The following is a 20242-nucleotide window of genomic DNA, read 5'->3' as shown; positions in this document are numbered from 1 at the left end:
GTGGTTTACGATTTCCTTCTCCTGCTTAATTTATAGATGAGAAAACTGAGACAAGTTCACACAGCTAGTAAGTGTCTAAGGAAGATTTGAACTCAGGAAGATGAATCTTCTTGTCTTCGGACCTCATATTCTATCTCCTAACTACCCACCCATCTATCCTTTCTCCATCCTCAATTAAAAACCAAGGGAAAAAGGTGAGGGAGAAAAATCCCTTGTAACAAATTAGTTAGTCAAAAAAAATTAATCTATACAGTGTCTGTGACTATTTCCTTTCTTTTAATTCTGCCTCCATACTCTCCCCTTTTTTCTCCAAGTTCCATGTTAGTTCAACACCAACCTGTGCACATGTGTTCAAGATTCCTTTGTTCATTTAGAATAAGAGTGAGGTTTATCTGATACCCATTTTCATATTTGTATATTCTTCTCTTTATACTCCCCCCACATAATGGAGGATAGGAATCTAGCTCACTTCTTCCTTTCTAAATTAAATTTCTTTCTTTCTAAAATAAATCAATTATTTTATTCCTCCTTCTTGTTTGCTCTTTAAACATGCAGAGTAGAAGGAATCCTTCCCCAAGATCTCTGAATCTTTTTTATTTCAACTTTCTCAGCATCCTGTAAAAACACTAAGGATCTTAAGACACATTTCTTCTCTCTGTATTAGAATGTTAGCACTATGCCATCATACAGACTCTCCCAACTGTTCAAGTAAATTTACTTGTTTCTTTGGACTCCACTTCATATCCCAATTCCTGCTTAGCTCTGGTCTTGTCATTAGAAATTCATCAGTCAATACTATATTCTATCAAAGGACCATTTTTTCCACTGTAGAATTATGCTTGACTTAGCAGAGTCTTTAATATGTTTTAATCTTTTGCCTTTTGGAATGTTATATTATTAAATTTCCTTTGTTTTATAGTAAAAGTTTGCAAGTCTTGAATGAGTCTAAGTGTGGTCCCTTGGTAATAAAACTGCTTCCTTCTGGATGCTAATAATATTTTTTGTTGTTTCTTTGATATAGAAGCTCTGGATTTTTGGATATGATGTTCTGAAACTTTCTATTTTGATGTTTCTTTATGAAGATGATTATAGCATTTTTGTTATCTTCACTTGCTCTTCTGTTCTTAATAAATCTGGGCAGTTTTCATTTGTAATTTTTCTGAAAAATAATGTCGAAGATTTTTTTTAAATCATTGCTTTCAGGTACTCCAGGGTTTTTTTGTTTTATTTTGTCTTTATAAGCAGATCACTTGTGTTTTATTCTTTTTAAAATTTTGATTTTGCTCTAATATTTCTTGCTAACTCATGGAGTAATTGATTTATGTTTGATCTCTTTTAGTTTTCAGGGAGAGCCTTTCATGGATAATCTTTACTAGTTTTTCTTCTTAACTGTTTATGTACCTTCCAATTCTTTTCTCAAAAAACTTTGTGTTGATTTACATTCATTTTCCATAGTTCTCTCTGGTTGCAGATGGCATTTTCTATCCAAAGTTTCTTGGGATTGCTTAGTTCACTGAATCACTGGAAAGAACTATGAAAAGAATCATAGTTGATTATTATACAATCTTGCTCTTTATTGTATACATTGTATTCCTGGTTCTACTTGTTTCACTCAGCATCAGTTCATGTAAATTTTTTGAGACCTCTTTAAAAGTAGCTTGTTCATCATTTTTATACATCAGTACTATTCCATTAATTTCATATATCCTAACTTATTCAGTCACTCCCCAACTGATGGGCATCTACTCATTTTCAAGTTCTTTGCTACCACAAAAGAGCTATCATTGTTTTCCCTCTTTTATAATTTCCTTGGAATACAGACTCAGTAGAAACACTGCTGGATCAAAGGGTATGCACAGTTTGATAACTTTTTGAGCATAGTAACAAATTGCTCTCCAGAATGGTTGAATCTGTCCACAATTTCATCAACAATGCATTAGTGTCCCAATTTTTCACATCCCTTCCAATATTTGTCATTTTTTTCCTGTCATCTCTGAGATGTGAGGTGGTACCTCAGTTATTTTTACTTTGTATTTCTCTAATCAATAGTGATTTAGTTCACTCTTGCTTTTTATTTTGCATTACATTTTGATATGATTTAATGTTTTCTGTGATTTACTTACCTCTCCAGCTTTAGTTCCCAAATTGGGGCATTTTACAAGGGCCTTCTTGTTAGGCTACCTTCAAACACAGTGTCTTCCTATCTACCCCTGTCTCTGCCCAGTCTTTGGTTTATTTGGGAGACTAGGCTTGTTTTCCTGCACCATTCCCAGTTCTTCTGGTAGATCTTCTTTCTTGTTATCCTTAGGCTTGTAGTTGATCTCTTGTGTCATTCTAGTGTGGAAGAAATCATCTTTGCTAGTTTCTCATTGGATTTTTCAAACATTATTTGGGATAATATGAATCTCAAAATTTTTTTCTGGAGTAGCTTGGATGTGGGTGATCTATATTACAATTCAGGCATATTTTTGGCAAGAGTTATCCTTCTATTTTCATATGTGAAATTAAAAATTGGTGATACCTTTCACAAGCACCCATTCTAATTACTATTAATGAAAAGATTATATAAGACAAGGTAGGATTGATTTTTCTTGAACTATCAGGGTAATTTTTTTTTAATTTAAAGGACACTAAAATTAATGAAATTGTGTTTACACTCTATGAATCCTTTCTCTATCCCTCATCAGTGATTGACAAAATTTTGGTAGTTGTGAGCTAAGCATGCCACATAGAAAGGTTTTTTAATGTATGTTTTTAAAATTATAATTGATAGTATACTCAAGTTAGGAATTATCATTTGGGAATTTTTTTCTATAATAAATCTATTATAAAAGTTTGATTGAAATTTTCTCTAACTATGATTCCTGCCTTATGACACATTATTATAAGTAGGACCACACAGTCATAGATGGATTCTCAGAGGCCATTAAGACAAACTTCTTTAATTTACAGAGATAATTGAAGCCTAGTGACCCCAAAGTCCTTATCCTTATCCAAGTTCAATTCAGTAGACCTTAATTCTAATAGAGAGAAGCTTTCCTAAAATTTTCGAGGAATAGCCAATGGACAGTTTTGAATCCCAGAATAATTTAGATCCTTTTTTCAGTAAGAGAAGAATATACTTCTAAACATCTGTAATTTTGTAAATGTTAACTCTCCCTTTCTATCTTGCTTGCATGAGTTATTGTGTGGCCAAAAAAACTTCATCACCTTATGGGACATCATCTGTTTGTAGGCATTATCAGCTAGACTGATACTGGAGTGACAGATATAGTTTGTTCTTGGGTAGATACTCAAAATTGACAATGCATTTAGAAGAAAGAAAATATCAGTTAAAGTTAAAGTGTAGATGGAATGGAAGGGGAGTATGAAAAAGTGTTCTGGTCTTGATTTCTAAATAAGCTTCTCTGATAGAGGCTTCTTATGTACTACAGTGAAAGCATATACATTTTTAGAATATAATTTGTTTCCATTAAAGATCTCATTTGATGCTCTACTGTGGCATGGAAATGACGAATTTCTTGAAGACTAGGTCAAAGAATCCTAACCTGTTAGAACAAATTAAACTGATAAGGCTTTAAATTTGCTGCATAGACAAAAAGGACCTGCTGAGCAAAGATACTTTGATCAAAAGTTTAGCTGCATGATATTATAATTTGGGAGTCAAGTTATTTTTGTTTTTGTTTTTGTTTTGGGTTTTTTTTTTGTTGGTGGTGTTTTGTTTTTTAAGAGGGGAACTGTTGTCCATGTTGATTCACATATACTCTCCAATAAGCCATAAAGGTGCCTCAATTTCTATAGACCAGGGGTTCGCGAACTATGAGCCAGATGCGGCCCCGCTAAGGAAGTTTATGCTGCCTGTACCGGATTATGGCAAATGGGCTGAAGGGTGGAAACAGAGTGTGAGCTTTTTTTTTTTTTTTACTGTAGTCCAGCCCTCCAACAGTCTGAGGGACAGTGAACTGGCCCCCTATTTAAAAAGTTTGAGGACCACTGGTATAGACAAAGGGAATGCATTCTAAAATTATATATCTTTGAAATAATAAAGTAATTATTTCTAGTGGAATGGCAGTGCTGGATTCTATCTTTGTAAAGTGATTTAACAAGAAACAATTACACTGGTTAACAGTATCCAGAACCAACTAAGCTAATAATAGTTCATTCTAATTTATCAACATGTATTTCCCAAGGACCTAAATAAGCCATTATGCTTGAATGCAACAAGAATTTGAGTGCCTACTATTTATTTGATATAGAGCTAGGTAGTAAGGTTACAAGGATTTAAAAAAAAAAACAACACATAGACCTTGACCTTCAAAAAGCTTGCTTTCTCCAAGAGGGAAATTGTACAAAATAAACATAAATATAAAGTAATTTTGGATGAAGGAGTATATAACCAAGGAGATCCAGAAAGTCTGTCTGTACTTACCTATGTCTGTGTTTTATCCCACCAATAGAATTAGCTTTTTAAAGTCAGATATTGTTTTATTTTTTTGTGTGTGTGTTTGAATCTTCCATGCCTAGCACCATACTGGGAAGGTGTGTGTTATTTGATGAGTGGTTGCTGAATTGTATTGAATATATTGGTTACAATTCTGGAGAGCAATAAGGAGCTATGATCAAAGAGTTAGCAAAATTCAGCATTGTTTTTATTGGGCTTATATCCCAAAGAGATCATAAAAAAAGGAAAAGGACCGTCATGTACAAGAATGTTTATAGCAGCCCTTTTATGTAGTGGGAAGGAACTAGAAACTGAGTAGATGCTCATCATTTGGAGAGTGACTGAATAAATTATGGCATATGAATGTTATGGAATATTATTGTTCTACAAGAAATCATCAGTAGAATAATTTCAGAAAGGCTTTTTAGAGATTTACATGAACTGATGTTAAGTGACTAGAACCAGGAGAACATTGTACACCGCAATAACAAGCTCTTTTAAACAACTCGGTGATTTGGGCCACTTCAAATGGTCTTGTGGTGAAGAGATTCATCTACACTCAGAGAGGGCTGCAGGGACTAAGTGTGGAAAACAACAGTATTTTCACTTTTTTGTTGTTTATTGCTTTCATTTTATTTTTTTCTTATTTTTTTTCTCTTTTTGATCTGAGTTTTCTTGTGGAGCATGATAATTTTATAAATTTGTATAGAACAATTTCACATGTTTAACATCTATAGAATTACTTGACATCTAGGGGATGGCGGTGAGGGAAGGAAGGAAGAAAAAATTTGGAACACATTTTTGCAAAGGTGAATGTTGAAAATTATCTATGCATATGTTTTGAAAATAATAAAAGCTTTAAAAATATATGGGTTACAACATGATCTTTTCCTAGATAACTGAAGATCAACATTTAGGATAACAGTTGAGTAGGGAAATACAATATTGCAGTGAGGTTGTTTGGATGTAGCACTCTGAGCTTAGCTTTTGCCCCAAGATTGGGAAGCTCTTTTAGCTGTTGCTTGGTTTTTTGTTTTCATGTCTTTTTGACCATGCCTATTATTCATTGGCATTGAGTTTACTTCTTGTTGGCACTTTCACTATCCACTCTGTATTGTCCCTGTCATTTCTAGTACTGCATTTAGAGCAGAAAGTTCTGAGTTTGAAACTCAACTCTACCTGTTGGATCTTAAGCAAGTCACTTGAACTTTCTGTGCCTCAGTTCCCTTATCTCTATATTAACAACAATGATTTTTCTACTTACCTCACAGAGTGGTTGTAGGCAAATAAAGCAATATATTATGAGATTGCAAGCCAGCTGTAACTCTGTACTTACATGCTTCAGTGCTCCAGTTTTCTTTTATGCTTTGTTTAATTGAAGAACCCTTTGCTTACTGAGGTAGTTATCACCTAAAATGATATTTTAGACAGATTGTTGTTCCTCACTTTATTCTTTTGTCTCTAGGGCTAAATATTAGTGGATTGTTTTTTCTTTAACAACATTTTGAAGTATAAAGCTGCTAATGAGGACAATTTCCTAAGTAAGGCTTTAGAAATGTGAATACCAGACAAGTTGATGATGATTGATTGGCATTAGCCATTTGATTAACCTTAGCTATGACACAAGTAAAATAACTACTTGTCACTTTCAGTTCATTTATTGTTCTCCTGGATATCTACAGTGACTGGATACCTGTTGCAGAGTCCTGAGACATATGCATAATTGATTTTATAATTTGTTGCCTCTCTACTTAAAGTAAATGGCCCATGATACATAAAATAAATTTATATTAGGACTTTATACAATGAAAAAGTATTAGGGAGAAAAGACATTTCAATTAGAAAGTAAGCTGTGGAATAGCAAATTTCTTTTGCTCTTTTGTGGAATCTTTAATTTTTTTGTTATTTGTATATTGTTTTCCAGATTATTATTTTTAAAATTCATTTGGCTTATTTGCTCTTTGTAATATACAATTGATAAGATAGTCATTGATTTGATGATCTCTTTCTATGAAATCCTTATAATTTCAAAGAGAAGTTTATATAGAAAATTATTTTGCAAGGAAAAAAGGGAAATTAATGCATTAATAGCAAACAGTAGCTAGTTTTCATAGAATGACTTAAGATTTGTGAAGTGTTTTACAAATTTTATCTCATTTGATCCTTAGAACAGCTCTAGAAGATGGGTGCTATTATTATTCACATTTTTCATATGAGTAAACTGAAGGAAATAAATTAAGTGCTTTATTGCCTTAGGTCATATAGCTCATGCCTCAGGCTAGATTCAAAGTCAGGACTTCATGACTCCAAATTCAGCATGTACTATTAAACTACTTAATATTCATTTTTAAAAAGCTCTTTAGATCACAAGGAAGAATTTTGGATGAAGTAAAGATACTAATATGTCTTTATCAGTCTTTCTGGTCACTTTCTGAAAAGTTACTCTATGTTGAATTATCAATATTACTATTCTTTATCTTGGTAATTTCACAAAAAAATCACTGAGTGCTATTATGTATATAATACATAATACATACATAGGGGAAATAAGATAGGAAAAATTAGTACCTTCTCTGCCTTCAGAGAATATACATTTGGTAGAGAGTGATCTGCTAGATCATAGATGGATCATTTAGCATGGAGGACAATCTTGGAGCCTATGTACAAGGTACTATGCTAGATACTTTTGGAAAAATTGGGATCATTTAGTGACTGTACCTGAGAACCTTCTAACAATCATGTTGACACATGAAGAGGCAGCAAGACAGACTGCAGAGACAGACACAGACTGCTTTTTGGTATAAGAGCATATTAAGAGTAGAATTTTAAACCTATTTATCTTGGGATGAGGTCATAAGACTTTATCTAATAGTTATATTTTTCAGTGAATACAAAATGAAGGTTAATATATTAGAAATAAAACTCATTTCTTACACTGAAATCTATACTTTTAATATTCTCTCCATATCACACTGTGCTTTGTAAATGGTATGGTTCTCTTCAGTTAATAACAAGTATTTACTAATCCTTCTACCTCTCTCAGTGCTTTCAGTCCATTACCACTGGGTAGAAAGAAGTTGGAATGACAAGTTAAGAAAACAGCTTAGGTTAGGGTCCAATCCAATAAACATCTATCAAGCATCTACTATGTGCCAGACTATGTGCTGAGTGTGATTAATAAAAAAAAATACAATGCTTTCCCTCAAGAAACTTATTATTCAAAAGGGGAGGAAAAAAACACACAAAAAATGAGGCCAAAAAGAGGAGTGGAGGAAAGGATAGTGGAAGGATGGATGCTAGAGGATACCAAGTGGGGAGTGATTTTGTTCTGTGGAATTGAAACCAAGCAGGAGAGAAGATGCAAAGCAAAGGGTTTATACCAAAATGAAGAATTTGCATTTTATCTTAGGGACAGTAAGGAGCCAGAGAAGATTTTTGATAAGGAATAATACAGCCATATCTTTAGCTTAGGGAGATAATTTGGTAGCCATGTAGAAGATGAAATGGAAGATGAGTAGACTGGAAGGAGGGAAAGAGAAGTCTAGGACAAGTTGAAATTTCCTGATGCTTGACCTCTAGACAAGTGGGCTATGTTATCTTTCCTTTTTAATTCTTAGAAGCAAAATCCTTCTTTGTTTACCATTTTTAATGTAGGACATGGTTTATTAATGGTTTTATATAAAAGGCATGACTAATTCATAAATTAATTACTATAACAACATGAAATTTGCTTATCCATTCAATAAGAGTTTCAGTAAGCACCATGTACACAGCAGAGGAAAAAAGAAGCCACTGTTGTCAACTTACAACTTTCCTGAGAAGGGATCCCAAAACTTGACTTCCACTTGACCTAGCTTTTCAGGAGACTTGTACAAATGTAGTGAAGCCTATATCATAACTGATATGTAGGGTGTGAAGAACATGGGCTATACTTGAGAAGGCCCACTAGCTTGCTTGGTGATTAGAAGAGAAGTTTATGGTCAATAAGAACTCAGGAAATAATAATCATCATTGAGGATTCCTAATGGCCCAATCATATGACATTTATCATTTACTGTCTGGTGATGTCATTAATGTACATCTTATCTTCCCTACTATGTTGTAAGCCCTTCAAAAACAACAACCATGGCTTATAGTTATTTGGTCTTTTCTCTCGAATCCCACATCCCCAGAGTGTTTATCACAGTATTTGGCAGTGTAGCAAATAATATATAATCCTTTGTTTTATGAATGAATCGATGTTTCTGAGGCAATCAATAGCTCTAAATTTAGTTTTATTACTATACTGGCTGAGGGCTAGACATTCTACTTATTTCTTATAACTAATCATTGTTATGCTGTATACAGGCAAAAATTTCCAAAGGGCAAATACTAAGGTTTACTGTAGAATTTTAAAAACTAGAAATAACCATCCAGTATAACCATTTAATATTTCAGATGCTGAAGTTGAGAACCGAAGAGCCAGAATGACTCTTTTCTCCCAAGCCCATTCTCTTTACCCTGGAATACATTATTTTATCAAAGAAGGAGCTGAAGTCCCAGCTAATATAGAACCTCCCATAGAATTTCTATTTTGCAATGGATTTTTCCTGTTTAAAGCTTCTGCTTTGAAAATCTTATGATGGTGCCAATACTGTTTGTCTGGCTTATATATGTGACATATATGTGGATGAGGAAATTCTCATGAGAACTTTCAAGTCAATCTTAAGCAACTCTAGTTTTCTAAAGACTCCAACATGCACATTTATCATGGAATTCCAATCTTGGGTATTACAAGATAGAGATTTTGTAGTACCATTCTTGTTTTCATATTCATCTCACATGATAATTGTGCAAATCACTAAGGAGGTCACCACTAGTGATATTGGTTAAATCATCCTTGGCTTCATGACCAAAAGTATTTCATTTGTTCATATACTTTTCTTTTCTACAACCAGTTTTTTTTTTGCTGATGGCTCTTGGCTTTCAGACATCAGTTCAATTGTTAGCTTCTTAATATTTACTGAGCACTTGCAGGCAATTTCATATCAGGCAAAGTGAAGTAGTATGTTGGGAGCCTCAGAATTATTTTTCTGTTGTATAGGTGAGTTACTCTCATTTACAATTTACCAGTGAATTTCATTTTTTAAAAAAGCAACTCACACAACTAGAATGATAAGTCTCCAGAACACCTAGTCATTGTAGCAAGACAGAAGGTATAAATGAGTGATGTACTTACAAGGTCTGGTTGTGGTTTTTGTTGTTGTTGTTGTTGCTATTATTGCTGGGTTTTGGTTTTATAGGTAGATGATTTCTTTGTGACTTTTTTTCCCTTTAGTACAATCAGTCCAGGATTGATTTGTTTTCCCCTTTGGCCCAAATCACAGCAAGACTTAGGAAAAAAGCAACTGTAAAATAAGTCATCAAATAAGTCATTATACTTTCTAAGTATAAAAATAGTTAATATTTTAGAGTTAATTTCATAAAAAAGAATCATCAGACCAATATATCACTGTGTCAAATTAGCTTAAGGGTCTAAAATTGCTTCAGCTCTGATTTTTGAAACAGCTGTTATAAAAATAGAGTATTAAAAAATTTTAGAGGTGACAGACAGTGACATACCATTTCCAGCATTTTTTGGAACTAAAATTGTCTGCCTCCATCACAAAATTCATGGTCTCATTCCAGGTATATGTTGGAATAAAAGGTAATTTGAAAGATATTCTGTCTCAAGGGCTTCACACATATAGGCTGGTTGTTATCTGCCTGCATTGTAGTTAGTAAGCCCCATGGCAGCAAATAGAGATGACCTGTTTTAGAAATATCTCCAGTGCCTATGCAAATGACTCTCCAGTATAGGGGGATAACCTAGACTTTCCCCTGGAATTCTAGGAGATGGAGGAAGTCTTTGGCATTCATGGGAAATTGATAGAATTTTGAAGTTCTCAAGCATTTGGAAACATGCCAGAATTTGTAATAAAGATGAAGTACCAGAATTTGGGGGCAAGCCAAAGGGAGGATAAGATACACATATAAGAGCAAGTGTATTATAGTGCTAGACTGAGAGATTTCTTCTGTCAACTTTTAAAAAAATTATCTGCTATTTTTACCACCCCTCCAAACAAACACTTGTTCCTTATAACTGGTTTTTAGCTAGATGTTTAGCCACCTCAGTCATATCCAGCAATTCATCCCCATTTGGGGTTTTCTTTGGCAAAGCTACTGGACTGTTATTTTCTTTTAAAGGAACTGAGGCAAACAAAATTAAATGACTCCCTGGGTCATGCAGCTAGTCTGAAGCTATATTTGAAATCAGTTCTTCCTGACTCTAGTTAGATACTGAGCTGACTGAAGCAATTTGCATTAAGGCACCACTTCCCCATAGAACCTCTATATACTGGAAATGTATATACCTAAAATGATTTCCCATTGTACAAGTATTTTTGTTTTGTTTTGTTTTTCTATAAAGATATTTGGCTGTTCTACATGGCTAGAACTCTCTCTTCTTCTCTGCCTTCTAGTTTCCATGGTTTTCTTCAAGTTTCAATTAAAGTCTCATCTTCTATAAGAAGCCTTTCCCAATCATCCTTAATTTTAATGCCTTCCATTGAAAACTAGTCCAGATTATCTTGTTTAGAACGTCATTGTAGTTATTTGCATGTTTTTCCATTATACAATGAGCTCCTGAAGAGCAAAAATATAAATAGATATAGATATGGATGTTTAGATATGTCTTTTTATCTCCAGTGCTTAGCATAGTAACTGGCACATATATACTTAATAAATGTTTATTGATTGGCTGATTAATTTCATTTGCACGTGGCTGCATATTCCCCATGAAACTCAATAAAATTCCTTAAAAAGAAAAAGGAATCATATGGACAAAAATATTTGTGGCAACTCTTTCTGGGTTGGCAAAGAATTGGAAAGTAAGAGAATACTCATCATTTGAGGAATGACTGAACAAGTTGTGATTTATGTTTGTGATGGAATATTATTGTGCAATAAGAAATAATAAGTAGGATGCTGTTAGAAAAACCTGGAAAATTATATGAACTGATGCAAAGTAAAATGAGAAAAATCAGGAGAATGTTGTACAAGCGACAGCAGTATGATAAATAATATTGGAGAGAATGTGAGAAATGAGGACATCAGTGTTCTGTTGTTGGAGCTGTGAACTGATCTAACCATGCTGGAGAGCAATTTGGAACTGTGTTGAAGAAGCTTTACCTCTGTGTATACGCTTTGATCTAGCAGTACTGCTACTAAGTCTGTATCCCAAAGAGATGTTTTAAAGGAAAAAAGGACCTATATGTACAAAAATATTTATAGAAACTTCATTTATGTCAGCAAAGAATTGAAAATTGAAGAGATAATCATCAATTGAGGAATGGTTTAGTAAATTGTGGTATTATTGTGAAGGAATACTGTTTTATTACTAGAAATAATGAGAAGTATGCTTTCAGAAAAACCTGGAAAAACTTACATGAAATGATGCATAGTGAAGTGAGCAGAAATAGGAGAACATTGTAGACAGTAACAGTAATATTTTATGATCAATCATGAATGGCTTGGCTACTCTCAGCAATACAGTAGTCCAAGAAAATTCTTAAGGAACATGATGAAAAATACTATTCCATAATCAGAGAAAGAGTCTGAATGTAGAATGGAGAATACTTGTTTTACTTTCATTTTCCTTGGGGTTTTGCCTGTATTTACTTGCACAGCATAAGTGATATGGAAATATGTTTTGCATGACTACTCATGTATAACATAAGTAATGAGAGAATTTGGATCTCAGATTTTGAAAAAAATTAAGTTTTTACATGTAATTGGAAAATGTAAAATACTTTACAAAGAAAATTAATTCCAGTTGCACCCAGGCTGAATTTTTCAATAATCTTTTTCTACTATAGGATGTGAAATCTGTCATATTATTATTGCAGTCCAAATAGTAAAATGCCATTGTCCTCTGAGGGATGGCTTGTTGTCATGGGAATTGTGTGGAATTGAAATGCCACAGGACAGTAGAAGAGAGATTGGATTGGTTGGAAATGGATGATTGTTTAAAAAAAGAATAGTTTGGTCCCATTCTCTTCTTCCCCTCCTTCCTATCCCCTCCCATGGGCAAGCCATCTGTTTGACACTCTCTGTCCTTAGTTAAGGGTAAGAAAATGAGAAATTGCCAGCCATCCCCATTGTGACTGGCAAGGCCATGCCCTTTACTGTCATTGCAGGTTCTGCTTTCCTAATATCACTCCTTCTGTAAGCATTGTACCTTTCAAAGCTTCCTGTATCCTGCAGCTTAATTTTAGTGCTGCATCTTGAGAAGGTTTGCAAAATCCTAAAAGGAACATTGAGTCCAATCTTCCTATTCCAATTCTGTTAGAGATTTAATTTTCTGTTCCCTTAATTGCCTGACACTGTCTAAATAATATCAAAACAGCAACCCAATGAAATGGGAAAATCCTTTTATTATTTGGTTTATCTTAATGAGTTATTTTGGTACCTCAAAGATTCATTTCCAATCTCCAGGAATCCTTCACTGAAAAACAATTCAAATCACCTTCCAAAGAATTACAGTTGATACAACTCCCTTTAATTGTTTTTGTTTTGTGTGGACTTGTGATTTCAGTAGTATAGGATTCCCAGTTATCCCTCTCAGTGTAAATCTACAACCATACTGCCATGTATAGTCTTTTTAAATTTTTTTTTAAATTTAATAGCTTTTTATTTACAAGATATATTCATGGGTAATTTTTCAGCATTGACAATTGAGAAACCTTTTGTTCCAATTTTTCCCCTCCTTCCCCCCACTCCCTCCCCCAGATGGCAGGTTGACCAATACATGTTAAATATGTTAAAGTATAAATTAAATACAATCTATCTATACATGCCCATACAGTTATTTTGCTGTACAAAAAGAATCGGACTTTGAAATAGTATACAATTAACCTGTGAAGGAAATAAAAAATGCAGGCAGACAAAATAGAGGGATTGGGAATTCTATGTAGTGGTTCATAGTCATCTCCCAGAGTTCTTTCGCTGGGTGTAGCTGGTTCAGTTCATTACTGCTCTATTGGAACTGATTTGGTTTATCTCATTGTTGAAGATGGCCACATCCATCAGAATTGATCATCATATAGTATTGTTATTGAAGTGTATAATGATCTCCTGGTCCTGCTCATTTCACCCAGCATCAGTTCATGTAAGTATCTCCAGGCCTTTCTGAAATCATCCTGCTGGTCATTTCTTACAGAACAATAATATTCCATAATATTCACATACCACAACTTATTCAGCCATTCTCCAATTGAGAGGTATCCACTTAGTTTCCAGTTTCTGGCCACTACAAAGAGGGCTGCCACAAACATTCTTGCACATATTGGCTCCTTTCCCATCTTTAAAATCTCTTTGGGATATAAGCCCTGTAGTAACACTGCTGGATCAAAGGGTATGCACAGTTTGATAACTTTTTGAGCATAGTTCCAAATTGCTCTCAAGAATGGCTGAATGTATTCACAATTCCACCAACAATGTGTCAGTGTCCCAGTTTTCCCACATCCCCTCCAACATTCCTCATTATCTTTCCCTGTCATTCTAGATAATCTGACAGGTGTATAGTGGTATCTCAGAGTTATCTTAATTTGCATTTCTCTGATTAATAATGACTTGGAGCATCTTTTCAAATGGCTAGAAATAGTTTCAATTTCTTCGTCTGAGAATTGTCTGCTCATATCCTTTGACCATTTGTCAATTAGAGTGCAATGTATAGTCTTAAAGAATTGCTAGGGAACAGTGAGAGGAGCCAGTATGTGTCTGAAATAGGATATGAAAAATGGAATAGGACATGTCACTCTGAGTTCTTGGTCAGTCTTGTATTTATTTTATACTGACCTCTCATTGTATTCCTAAGTGATATAAAAGAAATAAGTGACTCCAAATACCAGCTTTTTCACTATGTACCCCAAACACATTGCTGTCTGCCAATAACATAGATATAGAAAGAATGAATCATCATGGACGGAGTTCTCCATTGGGCTTTGCATTCTGCCTTATTCTCTGACCTATAACTTGACACCAAGTAATACATATTAATCCTTTTGAGACCCCTAAAAACTACACAAGAATAAAAGGTTCTTTCCTTTCTCTGTTCTTCTTATTTCTTCTTTCCTTTCCTTCTATTTTCTTCTTTCTTTCCACCCTTCCCTCTCTTTTTTTCCTTTCTTTCTTACCTTAGGGTAAATTCACTTTTTTTGCTTTCCTTCCCTGTTTAATTTCACTTTTTATTTTCTTCTCTTATCCTCAGCCTATATATTTAACCAATTGCCAAATCTTGTTTCACCCTGAAGAATATCTTTCCACTTCTTTCCACCCAGATAGTCATTGTCTTTTCTTCATGTACTCATCCCTCCTTTTCTACACTATTGTCATAGACTCCTAATTGGTTTTCCTGCTTCAAACTTTTTACCCTCTTCAATCCTTTCTTCACACAGATGCCACACTGATTTTCTTGAAGTCCAAATTTAACCATTCCAGATCCCTACTCAATAAATATAAATTCCAATATTGTTCATTAAAATCCTTTATAATCTGGTCCCATCTCAACTTTTCCATTTCATTACATACTATCCCCCTTCACACTCCAATTAATATGGCTTATTTAATCATCTCCATCTTCTAGCCCTATACCTTAGATATTCACCATTCAGGGAAGGGACTATCTTCATCATTTCTCATAATCTAAAGTTTTAAAGACTGTCTCAGCTGAAGTTTCATCTTTCACTTTAAACCTTTCCTAATGGCTTCAATTTATGAGTACTTTTCCCCACACTAAATTTCCTTGTACTTTGCAGCTGTTTTATGTAGTCCTACATAGATGTATGTTGTTTTTCCCACTGGAATATAATCTCCATGAGGGTTGGTATACTTTCATTTTTTTCTTAGTATTCTAAGCTCCTATTACCTAGCATATACTAGGCACTTCATAAATTGCTTATTGATTGATTTCTTTTTTCCTTTTATTTTCTTTGTTCTTCACTCATTTCTTTATAATAATATTCCTAACTAAAATGAAGCATTGGATATTTTGCTCTGGGTACAGTTAGGTTGTGTTCTACATGCACGTTTTTCCCATATGAATCAGGATTCACAGTCCTGCTAAGTTCTATGAAGCACTAGATTTGACAAACAGTATGAAGGAAAATCCAGTGAGAGACATGAAGTTAAGGCAAGATAAGATGCATTAAACATTTAACTGAGAGGATGGGATATGAATGTGTTATTTCCAATAAGTCTCCATTATAAATGTCTGAATTATATGTCATAACTGTGGAAAATAAAAATACATAATGGAGTCATTCTAGAAATCAGCTCATAGAGCAGTGTGGCATTTTTGAGTGATTTTAATCTCTGGTTTCTTGCAGCTTACATGTACAAGTGGCGTATAATGTGGAGAACTGCATCACAAATCACTAAGTTAATAATCTTCCAGGGAAGCTGCATTTTGTAGTTAAAACATCAAGCTCAAAATAAGCTTGGGCCACAGTGGTTTCCCGGAGCATTGAGACTTGGCTGAATAAAAATGTCCATGTATATCACAAGTTTTTTGTCTTTGTTTTTGTTTTAGCTCCCAATGCTATGTACTTTGGCTGCCTACTAACTAGCTATTTATACTAAATAACTAGCTAATAATGCTATTAAAGCTAAACTTTACCCAAGAAAGAGTGAATAGGACTTTTGTTGGAGCAGTGGAGTAAATTACCTATCTGGTTGAAGGTGAGGGGGTAGAGCAAATACCTGCTGAAACTATGGACAAAGAGGCTATCCAAAAACTGAGTGCTCATAAAGAGACCCAAAAATATTCATCAGAAACAATCCAATCCAATGATCAATTTATTCTGTAAGCATTTATTAAGCACTTAGTGTGTGCCAGAGCTTCGATGAAGTCAGGAGCTGCAAAGAAAAGAAAACAAAATTAAAAACACAAAGAATCAGTGCCTTCAAAGAGTTTACATTTGAATGAGAGAAATAATATGTAAGTAAATAGGTATGTAAAAGAAACACAGGGAATAGAAACAGTGGTTTTAGAGGAGAAGGTTCACGTGGCTGCCAGGAGCGAGTTGGGAAGGTGAGAATACCTTCCTTTTGAAAGTGACATTTGAGTTGAATGCTGAAGAATGCCACAAATGCTAACAGGAAGAGGTAAGGAGGGAGAAATATCCTTGCCTTTGCCAGTAGAGTATTCTGTGGCAGGTAAGTGTAACACTGAGATAGAACTTCCTATAGTGAGTAATTGAATTCTAACCCTTATGAATCCATGCCTGGACTTCCTTTGCTTGGGGAGTCTCTACATAGAAGCTGACATAAGATGAAATCTTATTTGCACTAACCTAGGTAAAAAATCTTGTAACTGGATTGAAAAAGGTGAGCTTTGGACTTGACTCATGAGTGTTGCCTGGCTTCCCAAGTAGGATTTATAGGATTCTCAGGTTCTTCCATGGATATCATATCACATTCACTTAGGTTTTCAATAGTTTCAACTTCTGCAGATTGAGTTAATCTTTAAGTTTATCATTTCAAACATCTAATTTATGTTCCCACATCTCACAGATTTATTTGTGCTCCGTAGAATAAAATTTCCCTAATGAAAATAGTATGCAATAATGCCTATCTATGTGCATGTAAAATTACCCTGGTGTTTAAATGTGAGAACATTTAAAAAAGAAAATCTGATGTATCTACACCTAAGGAATAAGAATATGGTAGATACAAAGACAGAATCATTTTATCATAAGCAATATGAGTTTATTGAAAACTGTTTTCTTATTCATTTGATTGATTCATTTTTTTATTCATTCAACAAATATTACTTCTGTGCCAGCTATGGACAAGGAATTATTGAGATGCAAAATTATACATAAGTCCTTCCCCCTAGGAGCCTATAATATAGTGTGGATTGAGAGGCAAGACATATACAAGTAAAAAGACTAGACAGTATATGTCAAAAGTGATGTAATTGGCACAATCAATAGGAACCATAGGAATTGAGAGCAGAGAGAGATGAGGGAGAAGTGATGGAAAGGAAGGAGGAAAAAAAGAAAGAAAGGAAAGGGAGAGGGAGAGGAGAGAGAAGGAAGGAGGGAAAAGTTGAATCTTGACTGGGGTTATCAAAGATGTAAAGGCATATCAGAGGTACCTCCTTCAAGGAGGTAAAATATTTTAAGAGAAATTTAAAAGGTAGGGAAGATGTTGAAATCTGTAGATAGGAAAGGGAGGATGGTGGTCCAGATCAGTGAGGAAAAATACCTGGTCAAACCACAGAAAAAGTAAGAGTATAATGAGATGCACAAAAACAATTCTGAGAAGATACTTTACCCCTTCTACCTACAAAGTAAAATACAGAAGAAATCACAAGTTGGAACCAAGTTACTAAGAGAGCCTTGAATGTTGACGTAAGGAATTTTCCCTTTATTTTGTAGGCAAGAAAGTCAGAACATGAGAAGAGCAGAGCTTCAGGAAGATAAATTGATTTTAGAATGTAGTATGAATTATAGAGAAGAGAGAATGAAGTCCACAAGGCCTGATATAAAGCTGAGGTAGTAAACAGAGCATAAAGGAGAATTAGGGTGAAAAATCTCTCACATACTGAATACTGTCCCACCTGTGCTTTGTTCTTCCTCTGAACTCTGCTCAACTTTTTCTTGATAATTTGAATGCAAATTTATTTAATCTTTTCTCAAGGCTGTTCTTGTGCATCTTGCTATATCCTTCCTTTATTATTTAGTTACCTTATTTTGGGGAGATTCTGGCTGTTCTAATAAGTAGAAGGTCTCTGTAGTATGACCAGACACCCTTTCTGTGGGATTTTGAAATGGACACAGAACCTTTTACTCTATTGTAGCAGAAGATGAGGGGAGCGTGATACTGGTCTAGGAGAGGAAATTTGGTGATTTGAAGTTTTTCTAAAATTCTCAAACATACTCAGAGTGATGAGGAAGAAGCATGATAGATTATTGTATCTGAAATATATATATATATTTGTTATATAATAAATGATTTTGATGTGATGTTTGATTACTACATTGATGATATCTGAAATATATTATAAGCTATTTTCTGATGAATCAGCCCCCACTTAAAGGAGGAAGCTGAGCACAATCACCACATATAGAATGATGCCTTTCCTATGGTGTGACACACAAGAAATGTTCTCATAAGGAATACTCATCAAACTACCCCAACCCTACTCCTGTACTCTATCCTAAGGGTCAAAGATTTGGGTCCATTTCTCTTTCCATCAGTAAGTCACTTTTTGATGACAAGCAATAGGGCTATAGCAGATCTCACATCTGCTATCAATAGTAATTCCCTTTCCTTTCCCACAAATCTCCCTGTTAAATCTGACTCCTGAAGACCAACATTGCAGCCTATTTTACTAGTCATGCATTTCACCTGCTCCCCATGGTTCTCCTAGCTACCACACTTCTTTGTGTGCACATGCTAAAGTGAAAGGATAAAATAGCAACGATCAAATTCTTTCCTGAAAGATTGTATTTGAGACCCAGGGGAGGGGAAAGAGACTTCAGTAACTAGGAGTACCTGAGGAGGAACAATTCAGAAGTTACCTTGGTGTAGATATCCCTGAATGTGTACACTTTTGCTCCCAAATTCTACCTCTGGCTTTTGAATTACAGAAACTATTGACTTTATGAGAATGGTTGCTTCTTTTCACTCAATGGTATTCTCCTTTGTTGTTTGCAGGAGTTGGTGGGAAGTAATCCTCCACAAAGGAATTGGAAAGGAATAGCGATTGCTTTGCTTGTTATTCTGGTGATCTGCTCCCTGATTGTCACCTCTGTTATTCTTCTCACACCAGGTATTTATAACATTTTATTCTTGGGAAGGCCAGCTAGTGTTAATGGTGAAATGCAACAAGATGTTGAGATTCTTTCCAAAGAATTTCCTGTTGTATAATTTATTTTCCCCAGGTGATCCATCTGATAGCATTTACTGGGAAAATAGTTTGAGATAAGTTTTCAGTGGGAAAAGAGGTTCGTCTACCTTTTTCTGAATTTGGAGAATACTTCTTTATTTACTGGTTAAGTGGAAAATGCCTAGAGCGCAGAGACTGTTTCTAAATTTACTAGGTAGGTACTGTGTGACCTCCCTTTTATGTCAGTCGAGGGAATTAATGATAGTGATATTATATTGATAATAGCCTTGTACAATTCAATACTCTGTTGTTGATAAATTGACTGAAAATTAAGTAACAGTTACTATATATGATATATATATGCTATATACATATATCCAAGTTCATGCACATATATACCCATACATGTGCATATACACATATCTCTATATGTGTACATATCCACACAAACCCATGCATATATGCACATAATAATGCAGGAATGCATACACATAGATATATTTTATTGCATTGTGCATATATGCAGGCACATGTGCATGCACTGGATTGTATCGCATGCAACCCAACATATGCATAAACATATATACATGTGTGTATGTACATAGACATACACATATATGTATATATGGAGTGTTTCTATATACACACTTCTATCTCACATATATACATACATATAATGTGTGTATATGTGCATGTGCATGTATATACATGAATACAAAAGCACAGATAGACATATCTTTAAAGTTTGCCACTTCAGTTAACAAGCATTATTTATATTCTTACCACTTTGGGGTTTCCCAACAACATAGAATATTGTGAAATAGTTACCTTATTTTTTTTGGTGCTTGCAAACAACTCTGTGAAATGGGTACATATTGTAAATGAGA

At 34.4% G+C, this 20242-nt stretch overlaps 1 protein-coding gene across 5 annotated transcripts in view; it reads left to right on the top strand.

Moving 5' to 3' along the window:
• The window catches only part of DPP6 (dipeptidyl peptidase like 6), a 1195887-nt gene that overhangs the window by 611738 nt on the left and 563907 nt on the right, over positions 1-20242 (top strand). For all 5 annotated transcript variants that reach the window (XR_012482250.1, XM_074267390.1, XM_074267388.1 and 2 more), the window contains exon 2: positions 19184-19298. Coding sequence is in view for 4 of the 5 variants with exons in the window: in XM_074267390.1 (XP_074123491.1) it covers positions 19184-19298 (115 nt within the window). In the remaining variant the exon portion in view is untranslated. The remainder of the gene's footprint in view (positions 1-19183; positions 19299-20242) is intronic.

The sequence above is a fragment of the Sminthopsis crassicaudata genome, chromosome 5 (genome assembly GCF_048593235.1).
Source record: "Sminthopsis crassicaudata isolate SCR6 chromosome 5, ASM4859323v1, whole genome shotgun sequence".
NCBI lineage: Eukaryota > Metazoa > Chordata > Mammalia > Dasyuromorphia > Dasyuridae > Sminthopsis > Sminthopsis crassicaudata.
Note: the sequence above shows the minus strand (reverse complement) of the source record. Positions and strands in the feature narration are given on the sequence as shown.